This window comes from Ambystoma mexicanum, chromosome 2p (assembly GCF_040938575.1).
Source record: "Ambystoma mexicanum isolate Mex_15411 chromosome 2p, UKY_AmexF1_1, whole genome shotgun sequence".
Lineage (NCBI taxonomy): Eukaryota > Metazoa > Chordata > Amphibia > Caudata > Ambystomatidae > Ambystoma > Ambystoma mexicanum.
In genome coordinates, this window is record NC_090923.1 from 1457158235 (window position 1) to 1457182547 (window position 24313).

At 48.2% G+C, this 24313-nt stretch overlaps 1 protein-coding gene across 1 annotated transcript in view; it reads right to left on the minus strand.

Moving 5' to 3' along the window:
* Positions 1 to 24313, minus strand: part of ROGDI (rogdi atypical leucine zipper) — a 475356-nt gene that overhangs the window by 172145 nt on the left and 278898 nt on the right. The window contains exons 4-5 of the mRNA XM_069646031.1: positions 23392 to 23446; positions 23196 to 23276 (exon numbers count right to left, since the gene is read on the minus strand). Of these exons, the coding sequence (XP_069502132.1) occupies positions 23196 to 23276; positions 23392 to 23446 (136 nt within the window). The remainder of the gene's footprint in view (positions 1 to 23195; positions 23277 to 23391; positions 23447 to 24313) is intronic.

The following is a 24313-nucleotide window of genomic DNA, read 5'->3' on the forward strand; positions in this document are numbered from 1 at the left end:
CCCATCATTGCCTACGCTGCTCACGCCAAACTTCGAGTATTGCCCAAAATGGGATCTTCTAGAAGGAATGTTTTCTTTAGCCCGATCTTTGTCCATGCAAGTCATTCAACGCAAACTAAGCCTATTATCTTTAAAAATTAGTAGGCTGGCTAATGATCATGTTCTATCAGAAATGCCTTTTAAATGAATCAACTACTACTAACCTACTATCGGCTTTGGCTTCCGTATTACAAGTCGACCATGATCCATCTTTAATGTCTTGGAAGAACCATTGTCTCAATTCAATGCACAAGGCAGACATTGCCGAGAATTTACTTCTTAACGCTCCTATAAGGGCCAAAAGAAAATTATGGGACTACGATTGGCGTTCTACTTGGGAAGAGTGTAACCAGTAAGTCTTATTTAAGAATGGAAATCTCAATAAAAAAATAAAAATCAGACACCAACATATTTACAAACATTTCCTGACACCATCTATTGCAGTAATTACATGTGCTTTAGATTTAACCTTTGCCCGACAAAAGAAATTCTAGCCGCTCGTGCCAAATCCCCCCCCCCCAATTGCAACCCTCGTGTAGATTTTGCAAGAAGGATACTAAGATAGAAACACTGAATCACTTAATAGTCCATTGTCCAAGCCTGAAGAAAGCTTCTACAAATTTGTCACTGGTTTTGTGCTTCTAACATCTGAAACCATGTGGAACATGACTAATGGACATTCTATTTCATTAAATTTAGCTGTCATTTATTTGCTAAAATTGAATTTGATAAACCGTTTACATATTACCTATTTAACATGTTTTAACTAATTGCATACTGATTTTATTTTCCTGTTTTCATACTTACTCATGCTAACCTATACGATTTTTAAAATGTCATGTTTAAACGGTTTGAGAAAGATGTGATTTTTAGCCTATTTGTTTCTCCACGAGTCTGTGAATCAAATTTTGTATCTTATGTAATTGATTTGTATATTTCTTTCCTCTTCTTAATGTGGTAAGGTTAAAATTTCGGAGCCACCAGGGAGCACTCAGATGTGCTGACGGATCTCAGCCGGTCTCCCCAGGGCACCTAATTTCTAGGATTTGAGCCCCCCTCCGCCCTGTGGGTGCAGATACTGGACCCCACCAGAGGCCGTGTGATGCCCCAGAGCACCTGCTGACCACTTCCCCGGAGTTGGAGTGCAGCAAGACCAGAATTTGCGGGCTGCGACCGAGGCCTGTGAGAGGCTTGCCCTGGACTGCAGGCCCGCACCAAAGGCCGCGGTTTGATGGTGGGGGAGGGGCTTCGGCCTGGAGTGGAGCAGCGGTGACCAGTGCCCCAAGAATCCTGTGTCCGGATTGCGGGACGTGGGGTGTCATCCTCATGTGGCGGACCTGGGCGCGGCAGCCCCCTAGACTAGCCGCATCGGGAGGCAGAGTGTCGGCTGTCTGGCGGGCGGTAAGACCCCCGCGTAGGGGGCGGCCCCGGGCAGGTGATTAATAAGGAGCCTGTGTTACCCGGCGGTGAAGAGGAGGTGAGGACTACAGGGTCTGAGGAGGTGCTTGTGTGTTGGTGGACGTGAGGTGCTGACCACAAGGTCAGAGGAGGCGTCTATATTCTGCCGGTTGGACCCTGCTGAGGCTGCCGTGAGTGGATCCCTGCGTTCCAGGGCCTTGATTGGGGACCCACATCAGCCGCCCCCCCAGGTGGTGGTGGGGAGGAGGGGCTCGGGTGGCGCTCTCCCAGTGCCCCGCAGCTCATACTCCTGCTGGCTGAGAATCGCTGGGGGGCCCCTCAAGACTGAGCACTGGGGCCCCCCACGCAGAGGTAGGGAACATAGGAGAACGTCCCTTCAGCTACGGTGCATCAACGCCCCTCTATGAGAGGACAAGGAACTTCACTGGTCTTCTGTGCCCAAACTGCGTGAGTGGGGGAGCGCTACACCCCTGATTCATCTTGGTCCCTTTCTTGTGTGGAGAGGTGGCGTTCAGGAGGCTAAGTGGGAAGTGGAGGTGTTGAGCTGGCCCCGAGGACATAGTCCAGGCTACAAGAAGCCAACTGGGAATAGCCTGGCTCTTTACTCCGAGGCCGGTGGCCCAGTTGGGGCGCCGCAGCAATCTACAGGGAGTAGTGATTCGTTTTCCCCCTTGGTGCTTAATGGTAGTGTTCTAGGTCTCCTCCCGGGCCGAGCTCACTTTTGGTAGTGCTACTCCTAGTGGTCCCAGCAATGGATTTCTTTTGAGGTTGGCCAGCCTCCGCCTCTACATGATTGGAGTGTCCCCGTGGGTCCCGGCGATCTTTGGGGATTGGACAAGAGTGGAACTTAACCTTCAAACCCTCGCCACAATGGACAGGGAGCGGTAAAAGTCCAGTGGAGGGATCCTGATAGCTGGGCCAGGTGCCAGGCAGCCGAGAGCCGTGCTGTTTATCGCTGAACCGAAGCGACAGAAGGGGATTAGAGAGGAGTGCGCGATAGCTCGTGTGGGGTGCTCCGGCAGATCAACCTGAACATCCAATTCCGTCAGTCATCCTGGGTCTCCGAATACTTCGGTCTTCAGACCCATTATCCCCACTCCCTCTCTGGTTCGATGGACTGGTGGAAATCCGTACAGAAGTACCGGCGTATCCCTGAGCAGACGAGGGAAGAGGGCAACATGCATCCCTCGGGTCGACCAGAGGAGGTGGAAGCTCAATCTATGAGTCGTAGTATGGCAGCCCTCTTGGAGGAGATCCGAGGTTTTAGAGCGGACATCAGCAGAAGGCTCGACTCCTTAGACAAGAAGGTGGACGCAGTAGATGACCGTGTCCAAGCCTTGGAGGCCAATCAGATCTCAGCTGACCTCCTCCAGACGCAGTTTGACATGCAAATAGCAGAATTGGAGAGGAGGGAGGAGAAGGTCACCCTGAAATTGGATGATCTGGAAAACAGGGAGCAACGCTCCAACCTAAGGTTTCTTGGCATTCCAGAACAGGATGGAGAGACTAAGGCGGACATCCCGAAAACGGTCGAAGCAATTATAAGTAAATTGTTTGATGGAAGCAACAAAAGCGAGCCACCAATTGATAGGGCCCACAGGGCAGGAGCCCGGGCTAGAGGGCCTAGATCTATCCACGTGAAATTCCACTATTATGCCGAGAAGACCAAGATCCTGGAGCTAGCGTGAAGAAAGGGTCCCATTGATTGGGAGGGATCCAAAGTATCGATTTACCAGGACCTTTTGGTGCTCAGCCTCTCACACCGGAGGCTCTGCGGCCCTCTGACTAAATGGCTACAAGCCAAGGGAGTGCGATACAGGTGGGGTCATCTGTTTTCGCTCTCATTTGAGGTGGAAGGATATAAATATTCCCTTGTTACGGAATCGGACATTCAGAGAGTAACGAGTGAATTTATGGAAGACTCCTCCTCGAAGTAGCGCAAAGAGGGCGAGAGTGGCGAAAACGGAGACCAACAGGAGGCTTCAGATTTTGTAGGAAGGCGTTGCATCCAGGGCACAGGAAATACAGGACGGTGGCGCCGCCCTCCCCGGGACAACAGCCGTCTTAAAGTGCATGGAGTGGTTTTTCCTGGGTTGTTTGCATGGGTGCTGAAGATCCATGTGGCTTGGGGTGGTGGCCTGGGATCCCCCTGGGGCGCCCGATCTGTTCAGTTCTGGATGTGAGATGGTCTGACCATGGGGAAGCAGCTCAAGCGAGATAGGGGCTCCGTAGGGAGGTCTTGTGGCTGATCTTTGCGGGAGGGGCGCTCAGTAAAGTATGGGTTGTTTTTGTCGATGGCGGCCCTGGTGGAGGCGGCCCATGGTGGCCTGGTTGTGCTGCAGCTCGATGTCGCAGCGAATCCAGGCGCTCAGAAAGAAGGGGGGTGGGGGGATGGAGGGTGTTGTGTTGTGTTGTGGGGTCCTTGAGGTGTTTTTTCATTCCAACCGTTGGGAGTTTGGTATACTTAGATAATGTTATGTTTTTTGTGGGGACATTGGAGGAGCAATCGGGAGCGATATCCCAAGAGATTCAGAGCTTCCGGGGATCAGAACGGAGTTCAGAATTACTTGATGGCTGATTGTACTCATCCGCTGGCATTGGGCTCTCTAAATACACATGGTCTTAACTCTCCATATAAGAGGTCCCTGGCAGTGAAAGAATTTAATAGGTTGAATCTTGATGTTTTATTTCTTCAGGAGACCCATTGGATGAGGGGGAAAGGAGCCTGCTCTGAAGGCTAGAACAATACAAAAGGTTGTGCATGCCTCATCTCAGGTCAAGAAAAGAGGAGTGGCGGTGGTCATTTCCCAGAAGGCCCATTTCTCCCCTAAAGCCCAAGTTAGAGATCCAGAGGGGTGATATGTAATGGTTAAGGGCAAAATCGGAGGGGCCAAGGTGACCTTGATTTCCATGTATGCCCCTAACGAGTCCCAGGACCTCTTCTGTGCGGAGGTTAAGCTTAAAATCATAACGTTCACGGAGGGCGCAATGGTAGTGGGGGGACACTTTAATATGGTACTGGACTGGTCTAGTGATAGGCTCTCCAGTCAGGGTTGGAGTGGGGGGGGACTCCCAGTTGCAGAGGCACCTCGCAGCCTCCTTCCAAAGCACATGAAGACTTGGGGCTCAGGGATTCCCGCACAGCACGAGAGGGCCGTGACCCATTATACACTTTTTTCTCAAAGCCCCATTTGTCATTTTCTAGGATTGACTACATATTGGTTGACAAAGGTTCGTACGAAAGGATTTCAGATGTAAAAGTTGAGGTGACTCCGTGGTCCGACCATGACATGGTCAAGGTTCAAGTAGGGGTCCCCCCCCTTAGAGTTCCAGGGCCTGGGAGATGGACATGCAATGATCTCCTACTGAAGGACAAGGAGCTTTCGCAGGCTATCCTGACGGCCATAAGGGAGTTCTTTGAATTTAATGACGATGGGCAGGTGGGCCTGGAAGGGGTCTGGGAAGCCTTCAAGGCCACGATCAGAGGGGTCCTTATAGGGATGGGAGCATCAAGGAAACGGGAAAGGGGTAAGGACGAGAGGTTCCTAGGGATAAAATCGAGGCCATTCAGCCGGGGGCAAATTGAGGTCGGAGATGTTTCCAGGGAAGTGGGCTGAGCTTCAGCAACTTAAATCGAAGCTTGCATCTCTCCTTGTGGGGCAAACGGAGAGGAAGTTGTCCTTCCTTAAACAAAAGTAGATGGAGAAAGGGGGGAAAAAGCAGATAAAATATTGGCATGGAGGCTTCGTGAGATGAGTGAGAGTAGGAGGGTGGACTCAGTCGCCCTAGCAGATGGGGGGTGTTGCCGTGATGATCCGGGTATAGCTGAGCAATTTGCCAGTAGTACAAGCTCCTGTATAGATCAGATTATAGGGGAACTGGTGTTGATATAGATAACTTTCTAGAGACCGTGCCAATTCATTGCCTTCCACCCGACAAAGCGGATCCCTTGGAGAGACCCATCTCTCCCCAGGAGGTGATCGATACTATCAGCTCTATGAGGCCAGGGACCACCCCAGGGGATGATGGATTCACGGTCTTCTTTTATAAAATCATATAGCCAGGTCCTTGCCCCATTTTTGTCTAGGCTCTTTAATGGCGTCCTGGAGTCGGGTCGTCCCCCTCAATCCATGCTCTCTGCCCGCATTGTCATTATCCCCAAGGAAGGAAAAGACTCGAGAAGGTGTCAGTCCCACCGGCCCATCTCTCTGCTCAACACGGATGTGAAGTTATTGGGCAAGCTTTTAGCGAATAGGTTGGCCCCGCTTCTCCCATCACTGGTTCATGGCGATCAGGTGGGTTTTATCTCAGGGAGGCAAGGAGGGGATAACATCAGGAAATCGCTGGATCTGATGCATGAGGTCGCCCTTTCGGGGGAGGAGGCTTATCTGTTGTCATTGGACTCGAGTGGGTCTATATGAGCAAGGTTCTACGGAAAATGGGGCTTGGGGTGAGATTTTTTAAGTGGATTGCAGCTTTATATAATGGCCCGTCGGCCAGGGTGGCGGTAAATGGTGTGACCCCGGCCCCATTCTCCCTCTCTCGGAGGACGCGGCAGGGATGTCCGATCTCGCCATTGCTATATGCTCTGGCGATAGAACCCCTGGCCATAGCGGTAAGGAACCATCAGGGGATAAAGGGGGCCCGCTGTGGGGACCTAGATTTCATGCTGTCACTCTTTGCAGATGACGTCCTGGCCTACTTATCTAATCTGCAGCAGTCGCTTCATAACCTACTCAACTTAATTTGCACCTTTGGTACATTCTCTGGATTTAAAATTAACATGGCAAAATCGTGTCTGATGCCTATGGGCAGGGGCGATTCGGAGACAAGGGGAAGGGACTCTTGGGAGGGTATCAGAATTGAGCAAGTGGTTACGCCCTATTTGGGGGTGCTGATCCCGAGGCACCTTACTTTACTTGCCTCTTTGAAGTCAATTTCCCCCCCTGTTTTGGCTAAAATCATCTCAGATCTCCGGCGCTGGTCCCCCCCTCACTCTCTCTTGGTTTGGCCGTATGGTGTCAGTCAAGATGAATGTATTACCATGGCTGCTTTCTCTCTTCTCCACTCTTCCAGTTATAATTCCAGAGTCATTTTTTTTAAGGCCCTCCACTCAGAGGTCCTCCGGTTTATCTGGAAAGGCAAAAAACCAAGGGTCGGGCATGGGACCTTAACTCTCCCTAGATCTCATGGCAGCTTTGGCCTGCCTGATTTTTTACTTTATTACAAAGCAGCTCAGCTAAGAGTTTTCTTGGAGCACTCGAGAGACGAGTTGAGGACATATTGGTCATACATTGAGGACACCCAGGTTCATCCCAGAAAAGTTAGAGATCTCCTGTGGGCCGGGGGAACTAATCTTCCAGCCCCCGTTAGAAGGCACCCCATGCTTTCAGTGTTGTGGGCGCTCTGGAGAAATAAGGAAAATAAAAATCTTTCTTCCTGGCCATCTCCTCTGTCCTCGGTGTGGGTTCCCCCGTTTGAATTGGGCAAGAGGAATCTCCGTGGAACTCAGAAATGGTCTGATGGGGGGCTGGAGCGGGCATCTCAACTCTTCAGGCAGGGAGTATTTATTGATTATGAAAATCTGGTGGAAGCCCTAGGGGATGTAGCGATTTCAGTTTTTGACTACATTCGAGTGAAAGGGATCATGAGGGACCCCCGGTGGGTCAAAGATCTGATCCGCCCACTCACGCCTTTGGAAAGAGTGATCACAGATTACAGATCTAGGAAGGTAGCCTTTTCTAAAGTTTATTCTGCTCTAATTACGGCAGATGGGGAGCCCAGGCAGAACTTTAAGAAGCATTTGGAGAGATGGCTGGAGGGGGAATTAGATGACTTGGTTTGGTCGTCCATTTTTAAGGTTCTCTTCTCGGGTTCCCTTTATACGTTGGCTATGGAACACAACTTTAAGATCTTGCACTCATCTCACCTCTCTCCAGAGAGGCTTGCTAAAATGTATTTGGGAACTTCTCCGATATGCCAGAGGGGTTGTGGTCAGCTTGGGTCCTGGTTTCACCTTTGGTGGGGGTGCCCCGTTATACAGACATATTGGTTGAATCTTCAGGGCTGGATTAAGGAGAGCTCTGGCACCAATCTGCACCAGCAGCCTCTTGTCTTCCTTTTTGTTGCGCCGGCCCCAAACTCAGATGAGTCTGCTATCCCGAGGGTGGTTCAGGCCATGTTACGTGCAGGGAGGCTCGCCTTGGCCCAAAAGTGAAAAAGTGGTGGGGTGCCTTTCAAATCAGACTGGCTGGCTAAATTCTGGGAGATATTTACATATGAGAAACTTTCAGCCCTCATTCACGACACTATGAATTAATTTTTGCAAGATTGGATGGTGGTTCTGCTCCATGAAGACTGAATTAATGAGACTCTGAGGTCCGGGGTGCACGTGTGGCCTCCGATGTATGAACTTCCTCCTACTGTGAATAAGGTCCTCTTATGTCTTGACGATGTGAGCCCCCTTTGTCAGCAGTGTTTGGTCCCAGAGCTCGTACAGTGATTGACTCGCCACTGTCCTCATGGATGTGCTTGTTTATGAGCGGGGGATGGGAGAGGGTGGAGAGAGGGAGGGTAAGGGTTGTTCATTTTGTTTTTCGATTATGCTTCTTACTAGTGTTTCATGGCTATGTAAGGTTTTTGGAAATGGTTTAATAAAAATTCATGTATAAAAAATGTTTTTCAACCAGGGAATCAGGGTGGGAAGTTGAAAAGGGAAGCAAGACGGTTATCCACAAGGAGAAGGTTAGGCAGAGAAGCCCTGGGCCATGATAGTGCCATTATGATAAACATTAATGGAGCATATTAAAGATGCGAAGTGAGCCAAGAGCACTTTCCATCTTGTGCCGCCAGTAAAGGGTGAGGAGGAGAAAGGGGAGAGGACCGAGACCATATGAGGGGTCCATAGGTTAGCTGAAGGAACAGCAAAGAGGAAATCATTGCTGGTTTATCTGGAGGAAGCATTGATGTAGGTGTCTGCGATGGGCAGGCCCAAGGTTGGATCTTAGAAATACCTTTTTTAGTTTCTTCCTTCCAGACTTTGTGAGAGGGAGAATAGGAGATGGAGAAACAGTTATAAAGGATAAGAAGGAGGGCTTGGAGGGGTCGGGGGGATGGGGGGAAAGAGTCGGAGGATAGCAGGGAGGGGCGTCGTCACAATAGAATCACACCAGGCTGCCAAGCAGACAGAAATAGTTGCGCTGCAAGTGCACAGATTTATAGATCAGAGACAAGTTAACGTCCCTAGATTTGAATTTTTCAAAAAGATACTCTAAAGCACACAAAACAAAAATGGCTGAACAGATGCAAGCACACTCGAAATCAATTTTGCAAAGAAGGCACTCTGAGGCATGAATAACATGGTGGGGATGTTGTTGCTGCTAGAGAGAAGTTAGTTATAGATAGGCTGGGGCAAGGAGCACACAGAAGTATTAGTAGGGATAGTGTCAAAGGAAGGAGGATGGAGCGATGTGCCGCATAGCTGATTACCAGGGAAAGTCCTACGAACCCTTAGGGCAGAAAGGTCCAGAAGAAGTTACAGGGAGAGGTGCTCCAACACGCTCAGACAGGGGCCTTAGGTGTGGGCATTTGGGGGGCCAGATTCTTTGCCTGCCGGCTCCCGTGATTGGCCCTTAGGGGAAGGCACTGGCCAATTGGTGAAGTGGCTGGGAGGCCAAGGCGGGCACTAATGTACAAGCAAATATGGTGGGCATGATAGAAGTAGGCTCAAAGGACCAGAGCATATACAGTCCAACTGGGTTTTTGCAGAAACTGATGCACAGTAAAAAACAAAATCGGTCCAAAACCACTACCATATAGAAAAAAACAGAACAATCCGGCAATTGCAAGCAATTTAGAGCGCTCGTTGCTCTGATCCGAATTTAGGCACAAAATAAATACAAAAAGCCCTTCTGGGCTCACCTCATAGTATGGATGGTGAGCGCTGCTCCTGCAGCCTTGTGGGATGGTAGGGAGCCGCAGATCTTGCTTTGTACGCTGCCAAGGATGTGTGTGAATGGATGTATAAGAAAGTGTCAAGGTCTTGTGGGTGATCCAATGTCTAATGGGAAGCCAGTGTAGTTCCCTTCTGGCGTCAGATACATGGTTTTGTCTAGCATGGCCAAAAATGGTGTGCACTGTGTCATTTTGAGAGACCTCAAGGGAGTGCATATGGGTTTGCGTGGTGCCAGCAAGCAAACTGTTGCAATAATCTAGTTTGGAGTTCACTAAGGCGGTGTCCAAGTCTTCTGGTGAAACAATGTTTTTGGGAGTCAACAAAAAATCCCTAACATTCGTCAAGTGGGTTGCACAATCTTTTAGACACATCTAGTAGGTCCACTGGTCATCCCTCGTGTACTCCAACAGAACTCTAAATTGGACCGTCTTGAAGCAATTAAGGAAATCCAGGAAACCAAAGTCCCCTTCCTCATTAGGGAGGGTCAGGGTCCTATGACCCACCTGTGCCCTCTTAAGCTGTCAAATGAGCCTGTAAATAATACAGTCTATTTCTCTGAAGAATGTCTCTAGGAGTGGAGTGAAGTGGGGAGCATGGTGAGCAGAAAAAGGAGTTGCAGAAAAATATTCATCTTGGTCGCAGTAATACTGCCGGACCAGGAAAAGGTGAAGTCTGCCCACCTTTTCAAGTCCCATTTTAGCACCTCCACAATGGGATCGGAGTTCAGTCTATAGAGGTCATCAAGATTGTTAGGTATCCCAATACCACACTGAGCTATAGCGTGTTACTCTAATACAATTTACAACCAACCACAGGTGCAGTTCTGTTCACCTCTTGGGAAGATACTTTACTTGGTATGATTCATTTTAAGACCCGGTAAGGTCCCATACACATTGAGGGTCGTCGTCTCTAAGGGACTCCCTAGGGCTCTCGAAGTACCCTAAAACGTTGTCTGCGAATAAGGGAAGCTTAAATTCCACCCCTCCACATTCAATGGCTCTTATACTCTGGTTCATTCGACAGCTGCCACTAGGGGATCTCTTACCAGGTCAAAGAGTAGTAGGGACAGAGGGCATCCCTGTGTAGTACTCCTTGATAATGAGAAACTACCCGACATAACTCCATTGAGGAACACTCTAGCAGGTGGACCGCTATAGGGGGAAGACCACCCATGTTCTAAAGCTTTAACTAAATCCCAAACTTTGCAAATCTATACTCATGAATTGCCATTCCTCCTGATCAAACACTTTCTCAGCATCTAGGACGAACAGGCAAGCGTCCACCTTCTGCTTTTGAGCAATGGAAATAAAGTTATGCGTTTTCCTAATACTGCCTAGCAGGTCTCCATGTATAAGTGATGGAAGGACATTAAACAGGCTGTTCCCTAAAACGTAAGCCAGAATTTTGATGTCCCTATTCAATAACGAGATCGGCCTGTATGCTGAACACTTTGTCAGGTCTTTCCCTTTCTTGGGGAGTATGGTAATTATCAGCACCAACATGGATCTTGGTAGGGACCTCCCAGTGAGAACCTCATTAAATAACTAGGTTAATGTAGGGGCCAAGGTTGGAGAGTGGGGGACAAAAGATTTTGAAAAATCTCACAGTAAACCCATCACCTGGGGATTTGCCGGTTGCTACAACCTCTTCCACTGTTATCAGCAAGTTTAGCTGGGTGGCATTGCCTGGGGCCAGTTTGGGAAGATTGAGTCCCTCTAAGAATGAGTGTAAGAATGAGTGTATTGTAAGGAATTAGGAGTAACATTTTGACACAAAGGCAATGTGTGGATTGCTATAATCTTTTATTAACAGAAAAGAGGGTTGGAGAAAGACCTCTATCACTATGAGGGGCTTTCCTGCCTAAGAAAAACTAAATTATGTCAATGTCAGAATGTCCAAAAGCAAACGAGTTCTCCGTCCTGTGTCCGAAATCCTAACCCGACCCTTACATTCTAAGATAACGTGAAAGAGGGGTATAGTCTCAATTGTGCATTATGTTTTAGACTGGTGTATGGGGGTAAATGCGTGCAGGTGGGCGGCCATGCCTGCGGCTAGAGTCCACCAAAGTGGTGCGTAAATAAGTACCCTTGAGTCTGAGTTGGAACTTTGCTTTTGATGTGGCCAAGGAGATTTGGACGTCCTGTCTGCCTCGAGTTATACTTTATCTTGCTTTGGAGAGGTCCTGTGGAGGCAAACAGTGTCAGGGCCACGGTGTCATGAAGGGAAGCATGAAGTGGGGACGGTTCGTCAGGTTGCAGAGGGAAACGCCAGGGTGTGAGGGCCTTCCAGAAGGAGAGCTGGTCTTCTACATGGTTGATGCAGAGTAGAAGGGAGTTCCAGAGTGGGAGCTTTGAGGGAGAAAGAGGATCCTCCTATTCTGGTCGGATCAAAAGGAGGGGGAGCCAGATCTAATGGTTCAGATGGGGTGATAGCGTGTCAGCTTGTGTTGGAGGAATCTAGGGCCTTTCTTGTGGAGGGTACGGTGGGTAATGCACGTGGCCTTCCTGGTCGCAAGTCGGCTGAAAAGGAAGGCAGTGGAGCACCCTGAGGGCAAGAGTGATATGTTCTCTGGGTGAGAGGACAAGGAGGAGTCTAGCTGCAGAGCTGTGGATCAGTTGGAGCTTTCAGAGCGGATATGCAGGGGTTCCCAGATATAGGGTATTGGTGTAGTCTATGCAGGAGAGGATGATAGCCAAGATTGCTGTGACTCTGTGGTGGTAGGAAAGATAAGGCACAATGTATTTGAGGATGCAGAGGTAAAAGTGACATTATCTAGATAAAGCGTTGATGTGGTGAGAGAGTGTTAGGATTGCGTACAAAAAGTGCATCCCAGGTTCTTTACTGTGCTGGATGCTGCAGGCGGGTGGCCTAGGGAGGATGGCCAGGGGTGGGCTGGGGAGGGGGGGGCAGGGGGGGAAAAAGAGTGCCATCTTCCTGCTTGGATTTCAGTTTTAGCAGGATTAAGGAGGAGGTGGTGGTGGTGGTGGTGGTTAGTAGTCATCCAATGGTCGATTTCAGTGGTGGATCTGGCGGGAGTCGAGGTAGGGCTTTTTGAGAAAGAGTTTTACGTCAAGTTTTGAAAGCTGCCTGATGTCAGTGAGTAGTTAATTCTCGATCTTGCGATGATGCTGGACAGGTTGAGGATAATATTTCTTCAGGAGAGGGGGCATGGGTCACCAGGGGATCCAGAGGGGTAGCTACTTGATAGTAGCCTCAGATATTCAGGCTGGTAAATGGACGAGAAGGTGACTAGGAAGGGATGAAGAGTCAGGAGAAAAGACGATAGGGGGCATATGTTGCTAATTTGGTGCCGATGGTGTGGTTTCTTTCGATAGCGATGTTATAAAAGTGATCTGACAGGGCATAGCAGAGGTTTGGGAGTGTGGGAGGATTGGAGAGTTAGAGCAGAGAGGGCCCTTGAATTCTGCGATGATACTTTGTAGTTCCCTTCTGTAATTAAGGGGCGTTGGTGATCAGTATTCCGTAGACTGATCTTTTGGCCTTCCTAATTTCTGTCCAGTAGGCCTCGGTCTACCTGGCATAGGTGGCTCCGTTTTGGGGTGTTTGGTAGGCCCGCCATTTGCGCCGCAGGCAGTGTTTAAGGGTTTTGAGGGATTGGAGGATGGTGTGTACCACTTGGGAGTAGGGCCTAGTCTGCGAGTAGTGGATCTAGTCTGGGTGAGGGGGATGAGGGCATTTGAAGAGCCATCAGTCGAAAATATTGATACAGGGTAGTCCTGCTTGGAGAGGGCGGTTGGGAAGGGAGGACATCAGGGAATCGGCTGGTCAGGGTTTACAATGACCTTGTACCAGAGTGATACACAGGAGACAGGCTTGGGGCTAGTGAGGCAGGGGGAGGGGGTGACTGGCAATCATGAGAGAGAAGAGGATGGCAGAGTGGTTATTCTAAATTAGTGGAAGAGTGGAAATCACATTTTTGATTTGAACTATTGCGTCACAGGTGTGCCCTGCTATGCGAGTTTGGTTTGATATCAGTTAGATCATATAATATTGAGGGCTTCCATGTTGTCAAAGAGTGGCCTAGTCATGGGCTTGGCTAGGGGCATCAAACCAGATGTTGTGGGACTTCCGGCTGTACAACAGCAGAGGTAGACATAGGAATCCGGCACTCTGAGGCCGAATTCCTATGTCTATCGTGGGCTAGGGTTGCTTGTAACCATCTCAAACTTGGCATGATTGCAGCGGAAGTTGCCGGCAGACACCTGCAGCACTCCTGGTGGGATTGGAGACAGGGACGCAGTGGACGAGCCGTCTGCTTTTACAGCTGGTCGGGGCCTTGGCGGTGTGGCCGCCATACTGTTGGAGGAGAGGGGCACTGAGTCCACCGGCCGCTCCACAGCACCTCATAGTAAACCACCTGTGCAGGTGCGGCAGGGAGACTGCTGCAGACCGGCGAGCCGCAGTGCAGTGGCGAGTGCCGACCACTACCGGAGGAGCAACGGGGAGAGCAGTCCGGAGCCCTGCGCTGTGGGGGTGCTTTGCCACCTGGCGGCGGGGGCCGGCAGCCATACAATAAGCAGCGCCACAGTTGCGTGAAGAGTAGCATTGATTTTATGGACTCCTTCCCCCTTCTTTAAGAATTGGGTTTCCAAGCCCGGGGGAGGGTAGGGGGGTGTCCCGAACGCTGGGAGCACAATTCCCCCGGGCAGCACTCAGGAGGAGAACATGTGCACCCGAGGCTACAAGACCAGCCCAAGCCACAGAGGCGAACCCTGCAAAGAGCAATGGCACGCTCAGGTAGCGGTGGGGGTCCTATGACAACGGCGGTCTTTGGAGTGCAATCTTGGAGTCGTGAAACTGCTGCAGGGGAGTGACCCACTGCCTGCTGGGTGGGCTGAGCCCCCCCCCCCGAGGAGTTGGAACAGAGGCAGGGGCTTCAAGGACAAGAGTACAGTGGGCAGAGGCGAGGGGCAGTGGTCCCCAGTGCAGACAACAGTGGGGGTGCGGCGAGGGACCCCGAGAGGCAAACAAGTGGGGTGTGGAAGGCATCAGTGGAGTACTCGACCGGCTTGGCCGTTGGGTGCCAAAGGGAGGCCTGGTGAAATGTCTGACAGTGGCAGCGAGAGGCATCAGCTCAAGAAGTGCAAGAGGAACCATAGAGTTAAAGCAGACAGACAGCTGCTAGTGGGTGAGGAAGGCCGATAGGCGAGTGTTCTACTGGGGAAGGACCCCGCCCCCGCCTTATCACACCATGGCGAAGAAAAGAGCAAAAAGGCCATGGAGCAACGCAAGATTGAGCAATTTGTGGTTTATAATCCAGTCACAGTGCAGCCCACCACAGAGTGCTCCTCTAGCATGGAAAATCCGGCCCAGGTCACAGTCATATCGCTTTGTGACATCATGGGTGCCATTGCAGAGTCTCGTACCTCGGTTGAGAAGATTGATGGGTTGGCTTCTGAGGTCACCTTTCTTCAGCAGCACGTCCACAAGAGGTCTTCGAGGGTGGGTGAGGCTGAGCAGCGGATAGCGCACACGGAATATGCAGTGAAGAAAATGGAAAAACAATTGACAGTGGTCTCCCAAAAGCTCAACGTCCTGGAGAGCAGAGCTGAGGATATTGAAGGGAGTTTGAGGAGAAACAACCTCCGCATCCGAGGCTTCTGGAAAGGTTGTGCCTAAGAAACTCTCAGTGGAGCGGGCACACAGGGTTCCCACGGGCAAGCCAGTGCCAGGGGCTCACCATCGTACCGTTGTTGCAAGACTCTTGAATTTCAGAGACACGGGTGCCCTGTTACATGGCTAGGGGGACCAGCACAATTACTTCCAATGTTTCCTGCATCGGATTTGTCTTCGACTATAAGTGAGGTGCCATCCAGCGGCATCAATTATGGCCTCTTCTTCCCTTCACAACTGAAAGTGTATTACAGATCAAAGGCACTCGCACCACGAGAGGGATGGGATTGGTATGAAACAGACATTTAGCAGACAGTGGTATGAATGCCGCAGAGGGGGCACGGCGCCCAGTGCTGGAACTCGAACCAGTACCTTCATTTGACCCGCTTAGTCACAGGATGCGAGGTCCCCATAGGATGTTGACGGCACAATGGACCAAGCGGAAGAGGGATGAACTTGGGGTGTGACGTGCCGCCGGACACAAGCCTAGCTGCAAAGGTTTTATTCTGATGATCAAGCAACTTTAGCATACCGCATCTGGATTGTAGGAGGTGTGGGGACAGGCCAAGTTTGGGTTTGTTGCTGTATTAACGGGTGCTCCACTCATGGTTGGTTCATTTGGCTCGTGCAGGTTTCCGGCCATGTGCTTAAATTGGGGGAGAAGTGCAGGTTGGGGGTGTTGGGAAGGTTTTCCACAACATTTTCTATTGTTTTTAGGTTCATACTGCTTGGCTATGGCGGCCGGATCTTAGCACAGTGGGTTGCAGGGTAGGTTTGTATGAGGGGATGACCGGGAGTGGAGAGTACCTGGGACAGCCACCTTGTATTTGGCATTTAAGGGGGATAGCAGAGTATAAGGGAGTCATGCTGTTAATATGGAATGCAAATGGCATGTGCGTGGGCATTAAGCAAAGGTTAATACTGCAGTTCCTCAATAGACAGTCGCCAGACTTTGCCCAACTCACTGAGACTCACCTGGCAGAGTGGCCAATCATGCTGGCCTTGCCAGAGGGGCAAGGGGCACTTTGATCCTCATACATAAGAGTGCGATTCTTGGTTACGGAGGTTAGGACAGACCCTGGTGGAAGGTGTGTGTTGATCCTGGGGGAGCTTTGGGAGGCCACGTGGGGAATAGTGGCGGTTTATGCACCTCCTCCGATAAAAATGGGAATTACTTGATGATCTTTAGACACTTATATTGCTGGGAGAGGCGGAAAGATGGATCTTGGGTGGAGATTTTAACGATGTGATGGACCCAGGCCTCGACAGATCTCAAACGGGTACTAGGAGTCTGGGGCATCCCACTAAATTATGCACCTTTGCTGGGGCAATGGGTTGGCTGGATACATGGAGCCATGGAGCCATGCATGCAGGAGAGACTGGGTACTTTTTTTTCTTCAAGGGTTAATTTTCTCTCTCTAGGTTGAACTTGAACTTGAACTGTTCATCCTGTTATGCGAAAGCCATCGGCTGCTCACCGCACAATTTCTTGCCAGGGGAAATTGCAGAAGATTGTATATAGAGGTTATTACTCACGGACCAAGTTATATGGAAGGGCGTGGGTCGACAGCGATTGTTGGCTATGGTGTGGGATATCTGGAGGCTCATTCTATCGTATCTTGTGGGAATGTTCATTGGCACAACTAATGTGGGGGAAATGCATCCGCAGGGTGTCTAATGTACTCAAGGTGGCAGTCCCCTTTGACCTAAATTGTATGCTTCTCCGAGTATGGGGGCAGCTGGGGTTTACAAAGCATGAGAAAACATTCCTGGCGGTGGCCTTTGGACTGATTAAGAGTGTCATGGCCTCGCTGTGGGGATCTCCAGATCGCCCCGAGTAGCTAACTGGATGGCCAAAATGGACATGCGCATGGCCTTGGAAAGACTAGTATACAATGCCAGGGGATGTCCTGCAAAGTATGGAAAGATATGGGGCAAATGGGAGGAGGGGGGTAAGGGGTAGGGGAGGTTTTTGGGATGAATGGCAATGTGGAGTACTGTGGTGATTGATAGGCTTGCCAGACCCACAGGGTGCCCTGAAATTCCACATTATTCAAGGTCAGTTTGTCCGTGCTGCTATGTCAAGCAATGTTGGTTATGGTTGTTGTGCTCTTTTCTTTCATGTACTACTGAGAAAACAAAAAAAATGCTTCATAAAAAATAGTCCCCCATCATGGTGAGGGAAGGATGAAGTCAGGATGGCCACTAAGGTGTCTGCGAAGTTTCTATTTTAGCCTGGAGGTCTGTAAAGTAGTAGGAAGGTGTGAGGGAGGGAGTGAGTTGGAATTATACTAGCAACAATTTGCAGTCAGTGTTGCAGAGTGGTTTCTCAGAGTGCAGGACTGCGATAGTTTGTGGAGGATGGCAAACCCTCAGTCTCTTCTGGATCTGTTGTGCACGATCAGGGAGTAGCCAGCGGGGGAAAGCTTTGTGTGCGGCAGCTTGGAGGTCTTCAGAGGACCAGATTTCAGTGATAAAGAGAATTTCTGCGTTTTCATAAGAGATGAAGTCGAATATGATGAGTTTGTTTTTGGCGACAAATCTGGCGTTAAGGATGCAGCAGAGCGGGTAAAATGGGTGGGGGTGGGTATGTCTTGCAGCGTGGATTAGATGAGGGAGAGAGCGTGTGTCGGGGAGGCAAACTTCTAGATGGAATTCCAGTGGGGGTTGGAATGAGGAAGGGTGTCAAGGGTAGGTGAAGGGGGTCATTTAGGTGGTCTAGGGTTGAGAGGGAAGAGTGCTCGTGACAGAAGTTCTTAGGAAGGAGTCAGGGGTGGAGGTCTATCTGAGGAGGGAGAGGAAGGAGGAGGAGGTAGAAGAAGCAGTAGTAGTAGAGGGCTATAGCGAAGGTTAAGTATGGAGTAGAAATACCAGAGCCAAAATAGTAAGAGTGACATTGAGTGGGAGAATAGGAGTAACAATCAGAGTGAGACTTATTACAACGGGAGAATAGAAGAGGTAGTGATAGTTAAATGTTAAAGGTATTTGTACCACGCACCGTCAGCAACGGAATTGGTCCCCAGGCGCTCTGGCAGATCTGTAAACGATGAGGTGGGATGGGTTAGTAAGGTGAAGAGGGAGTAGGATAGTGAGAGGAGTGGTGTTCTGTTGGCAGCTTCAACTCGGTGTACACCGGGTGCTGAGCTTTGGTGCGGGTATTGGATCGGTGTCAGTCCGCGTGTGCTGTTGCTCCGGCTTATGTGGTGTTGCAGTGTTGTGAAGTGCGTGCGGCTTGTTGTGCGAGAGATGGTTGTGTGAGTTTTTTGAGTGAGATAAGTATGCAGAGTTTGAGCTTATATTGCTTAGTGGGTTACTTGACCTTTAGCATGCTAACATTCACAGCTTTGTCCAAGTGTGGCCCTTTCTTGAATTACATGCATACCTGTACCATCATGTTTATTGTATACGTTTATATTGGCACTCAATCATGTGATGCACTTGCCTCCACTCGCAATGTGTTCAAATTCAATGTGGAGCTTGAAAATATTGTCCGTTTAAAAATGTCTGGCTCATTACAAGTCTGAGACTAATACTCCGATTCACTTGTTGATCTACAGCAAACTGGTACGTACCACCTTTGTTTTACAACCAGCACCTTGATGAACATGAAATAAATCCCATGTTTGAGCCACATTAACAAGGCTAATAGCAATTGTGTAATTTGTTTACAAACTGCCATTTTTGCCGTCGCACCTTGACATCGGACCACAGCATGGGTCACCGGTGATTCTCTGAACACCACCACTATCCTTGATGAATAGGAAATCATACACAACTAATAGTATGATATAGGTTACAGTTGGTTGAAGTTATCTGGGTCGGGACTCCCTGTCCACCACGCACCTCGTTTATGAACAATGGTGTGTTAGCCCGCAGCCTAGCTCCTGGTTTGTCTGGGGACCAACTCAGAGGTTCCCAAGTGGCTGAAAGAGTAGGTGGGACGGCAAACCTGTGGATAATGTTGGGCGCTGGCGGGATTCGATAATCCAAGAATTAGCCGATATGCTTATAGTTTAGGTTCATCATCAGGTGAGAAGAGTCATGTCGGTGTTTGTAAATTGTTGCCAGTGTTGTCTAGTGCCGATTCGGCGGAATGGAGCCGAGGAGTCAGTGTCACGTAGAGTAGCTACTAGAACTGGCTATCCAGCCACACTGGCACCCTGATCCGGGAGGACCAGCCATCAGCTCTATCCAGAGCCTCATTCTACCCAATTAGCCCTGAAAAAGACTTGGGTCGAAACGCACGTCGGCTGTGTGCACTCACCTATGTTGAAAAACTGGCATCATTGGCCACGTTAATGTTTTCCAATTGTTCTGGTGTTTTGTTGAAAACAATAATAAAGCAACAATTTACAAACACCGACATGACTCTTCTGACCTGATGATGAACTTAAACTATAAGCATATCAGCTAATTCTTGGATTATCGAATCCCGCCAGCGCCAAACATTATCCACAGGTTTGCCGTCCCACCTACTCTAATAGTATGATATAATCTAGACCAGCGGTTACCCCTTTTGTGTCGCATACCATTGAAAAGTGAACACTTTGTAAGCTTTATTGAATGCAAGAATGTGAGAACAATGCCTTAAATCATACTTTTCCCCAAATACATCTGCTAGCTTAGCAAATTAATCTCCTCCTTTGGCTTCTGCAACCATCTCTTTGCGGACTGCACTCATAGTCTTGCCTCAACAATTGTCTCTCCACCAGCCGTCACTGGATGTAGTTGTTCTGCTCGATACTTCACTCCTAAAAGGCCAGAGGGATTTTTGTCTCGGCTTCTAAGTTCCCTCTCCCACTTCCCTCTGATCTCGTCAACAGATCCCGAAGGCTTCCTTTGACAGCTATGGTCATCTTCAATCATTTATCACTGCCACTTCAACTTCTGTCATGCTCAATCTTGATTTATATTTGGAAATTTGGGCTCAACTCATTTTTCATGCGACCAAAATCCTGATGTCCACTCATCAGCAGACTCCATTATTGCTCCAACCCCCTTATGGTTTTCCGATCTAATCATTTGCCCCTCTTGAAAATGTTCTGAATTTAGCTATCTGCACCCCCTCTAACCTCACACACTCCTTACTTTTAAAAAACCGCCAACTGGCATTCCATGTGCAAATGCTCCCTCTTCAAGTTTCTTCTCTTGTTATTCAGATCCATTAAAGCCCAAGCTCCACCCCTATCCTACCGAGGGTCATGGGAGAGAGATGGAATAGAATGATCTGCTAATCTCTGGCCCACACTCTTCATTTCCAAATTCAAATCCTATCTTTTTTCTCTTTATTTTATAGTTTATTCAAGAAAACAATTACATAAATCCTAAAATAATTCATGAGCAAAATCATGTTCATTGGTAAAGATGGCCCATCATCTGTTTTGCTGCAAAGGATTCCCTGAAAAGGTATCTACTAGTGCACATAGGACCGTTGACAAGTTACAGCAGAATCCTCTAACCTGCTTGAATCCATATCCAGCTATCGCAATACAGTGCATACTAGAGTCTACCCTGTTGCTACTGTTCGACTTTGCTGTTCCACCAAAGAAAAATGCTCTGCTTGACAAATACAAATACTCCTCTCTCCCCAAGCCCCATTTCTCCATCCACTGTATTTTTATTTTGATGATTCAGATGCTACCTTGATGCAATTTGAGGCCACTTGCCATCAGGTTCACCCATGAGTGGGCAATAAATCAACAAATCTGGACTTGTGTAGCAAGTGTTATTTATCGGATGCAGGATTTTGTTACGGCAAGGTGGATGATTTAGAGGTTCAAATAGTTTATAGTTTGGAAATGGAACACCAGAAACTATACATAATGTAGGATCCATGGGCATACATAAGAAATGACAGGGGACAGCTGGAAGCGAGTAACTCTGACGGACTGCATGACTGACTGCCGACTGGATCAATGAGTGTGAGGACTCAGATACGAGTACCATCTTTCGTTTTTTCATATTTATGTCCATATTCCTGATGGCCAAGCACTATTTATTCCCAAAAAATAGTGATTAGCCATCTGGAATCTGGACATCAGATGGGATCAATGGGGATAGACAAAATAAAGGCAGCCCTTTTGCTTACAATCCACTCAAACATCTGCCCATTACCTACCCCAGGTTCCTCTATGTCTTAGTATCTGGACAACTAGCACAATGAGACATTACCTTTCTCCTCCTTCTGCCCAGAACTACCCAGCAGCTGTTCAGATCATCAAACCTTCACTATTTTAATCACAGAAATTAAGCCTGACCGCCATCTAAAATGAAACCAGACCGCCATCTCAACGGACAAGCAGCAACTATTGGAGCATCGCAAGACACATCCAATGAATGAGGAGCATACCTATTACACCTTTCTCCCTCACTACCCCGGTGACCACTGCAGAGAGCATTACATCAGGGACTCAAATTAGTCACTGCCAAACTCTCAAATTAGGTTATACTAATATCCCAACATTTTAAACTATCCTATGGGCACAGGAAGAGACACGGTTACGGCTGCATGACCCCATTTGTACCACTGTGCTCCAGGCCCAAGTTATTTCTATCCAAATACCAGAAGTCAACAAGTCAAGTCTTCTGAAATTAAAGGTATCAAAGCCTTTATTTTGTGCCTATTCTATGCCTAACAACATAAACTAGTCTCTCTGGTGATCTGCTGCTTTATTCTGGGCACCACATGTCCAAGGTTCTGTTATTATGCGTTTTGGTTACCCAAATACCACCTAGTGTAATGGGGGAGCCACATATTTCAAAAAAGAAAACCTTTAATCTAGGGAGCCACACCTCCCCTGAAATCTATACGCTCACCCAGTCTTGTCCCCTTCTCACAGAATTCACTTCCTCAGACCCAGCTCTCTGTCCTGTCAAAAGACATTCTTATATTTGTATAACGGCTACTGAGATATGCAAAGGCTTTAAAGCAGTGAATGAAGTGGTATTTCTGCAGACCGAGATCACAAAGGATAAGAGGAGCAGCGCATGCAGTAGAAATTGTAGTTTAAACACTAGACACATTTGTTTTTCCATACAGTGCCTAGATGTTGGAAGTTGCAGAATGGGTAGTTAAGAAGCCCAAGAGGATTCCTGCCTTACACCAATATACGCTACACCTTAAAAGCACTAACATGACTCTGGAACCTTCAGGAAGGCCTGACTGGGATTCTGCTCCCAAGGAAGATGTGGGCGAAATTCCACCCTCGGTTAAATGTGCCCATATTTCCTTCCAGCTTTCCCATATACAGAACCTGGCGGCTCGTTGCTGCTCTGAGATAAGGGGAGTACGTAGAGGGGCTTCAAACGATGTGTTTTCTTGGACATGGTTTTCTACATGCCCTGGCTCTTCATGACACTGGACAGCTCAAAGCCTGGCCATAGGCAGGCATTGTGTCCTCAAGCATGTTGCACAAGCCTACGGATTTGGTAACCATGACCAATTTGGAAACCAACAAATTTGAGATTTTTCTGCTTGATTTTCAGGGTGCTTTTGCAAACTTGGCAAATTTGGAGTTCTGAAAAATAACCCCATCCCAAATGATGTTGGGGGCCCGGGAAAGTAAGCGCAAGGGCTTTGGTGTCTCTTTTCATGCACGCAAGTAATTTTCAGACATACCCCCCTTGCGCAAAGACCTCCTCTCCGGCTCTCTCCTCTTGGTGCTGCACCCCATATATTACAGACAAGCACCACGATAGATTTGGTACAATCGTACACATAGCTCCTCTAATCTTCTCCTTTCTCATGCCTTCCTGTGCATCTTAACTATCCCACGCCCTCATCCCAACCATCTACCCAACTTTGCTTCTCCCTGCCACTACTGAATGTTCTATCGTACGCCTTTGCCTCCGCTATACAACTGCAAGATAACATAACATAAATGATCTAAAATACTTTTCAAAGGTTTGTGAAATGGCATTGAGTCACCAGAGGATTTTGGAACTTGACATGATTAAATTAATGGGCCCTTAAGCCAAGAGGGATTTTCCCCTACACCAAACATCAGATTTAACATGTACGGTAGCATTATTCGAGTTGCAATTTCCCTTAAAGCAAAAAGTCAGTGTCCCTTTCTCCCCCTCCCCGTCCTGTCCCTTCTCGCCTCCCCCCAATGCGTTCACACCTCCTACCATGACCCTGCTGCAATACCTGCTGCATTTTCCATTGCTTGTCATCACGGAAGGCAAAGTGCAGCAGCTGGTTAGTCCGAGGCATTTTCAAGTTCACATCCTAACAATGGTTTGGAAGAACGATAATAGTAATTAGATTAATCTTAATCAGTTTGGCATGTGCACAAACAATACAATATAAGTGGGCACACACTGAGGAGTAAAGGGGAACTCACAGCTTGGCACAAGGCATCTCCCTGCAGGGTCAAAACGCCTTTCACAAGATCTGCCCTAAGAGACACAAAAGGGACAATTTAGCATGGTCCTCCATGATGATCAATCAATTTCCGTATCGAAAGAAATGCACATACAGATCGGATTAAAGGAAACTAAGGTGAACATAACTGATAAATACCTAAAAAAAAAAAAACAACATCAATGAGAAACAGGGGCAGGTAACCACATTCATTTAGAGCATAAAAAGTGGATGTCAACCTTACGCACACCTACAGTGTGGTCCTGGGGTGGGTTAAAGGGAATACCCATTATAGAAATGTAGAATTCATTAAATGGAAATGTTAGTGGAAAATGTATTCTCCAGTCTTTAATAACCATACCGACCAATCACATGATACATACACAAGTTGCAATGAGTTGCTTTATGCTTTATTCAATATTTTACTAATTCCAGCACAAAAGTAACGCTGGTTATTGAAAAGTACCATGCATTTGGTTTCATTGACAACTCTTATTCAATGATAGATGATGCAAGTTTAAGCAATCACCTTTTTACTGGAATAGTTTGGAAAGGATTTTTATCATAGTGTGTCTAAACTGCGTGGAATTAAATGGCATTTCAGGAGTGGGTTTAAAAGCTACAGAAAGCTACTTCGGGTGGGAAAGGGAGTGGGGGACAAGCTACACACTACCCAGATTTGCTTACATTAGGCGTCTAAATGGAGGCTTGGAACTGATATAAATTTAAATAACAAATAAATGGGTGGTTAACTGCTCCGATTTCTTGCTTTAAGAGATGAGGCTTGAGTCAAGGGGAGCCAAAGAGGGCAGCAATGTGGAAAGTAAATTAAAGTTAAGTCTTGTGTTCAATATTAATACAAATATTTAAATAGGATAAGTCATTGAAGTCACAATATTGCC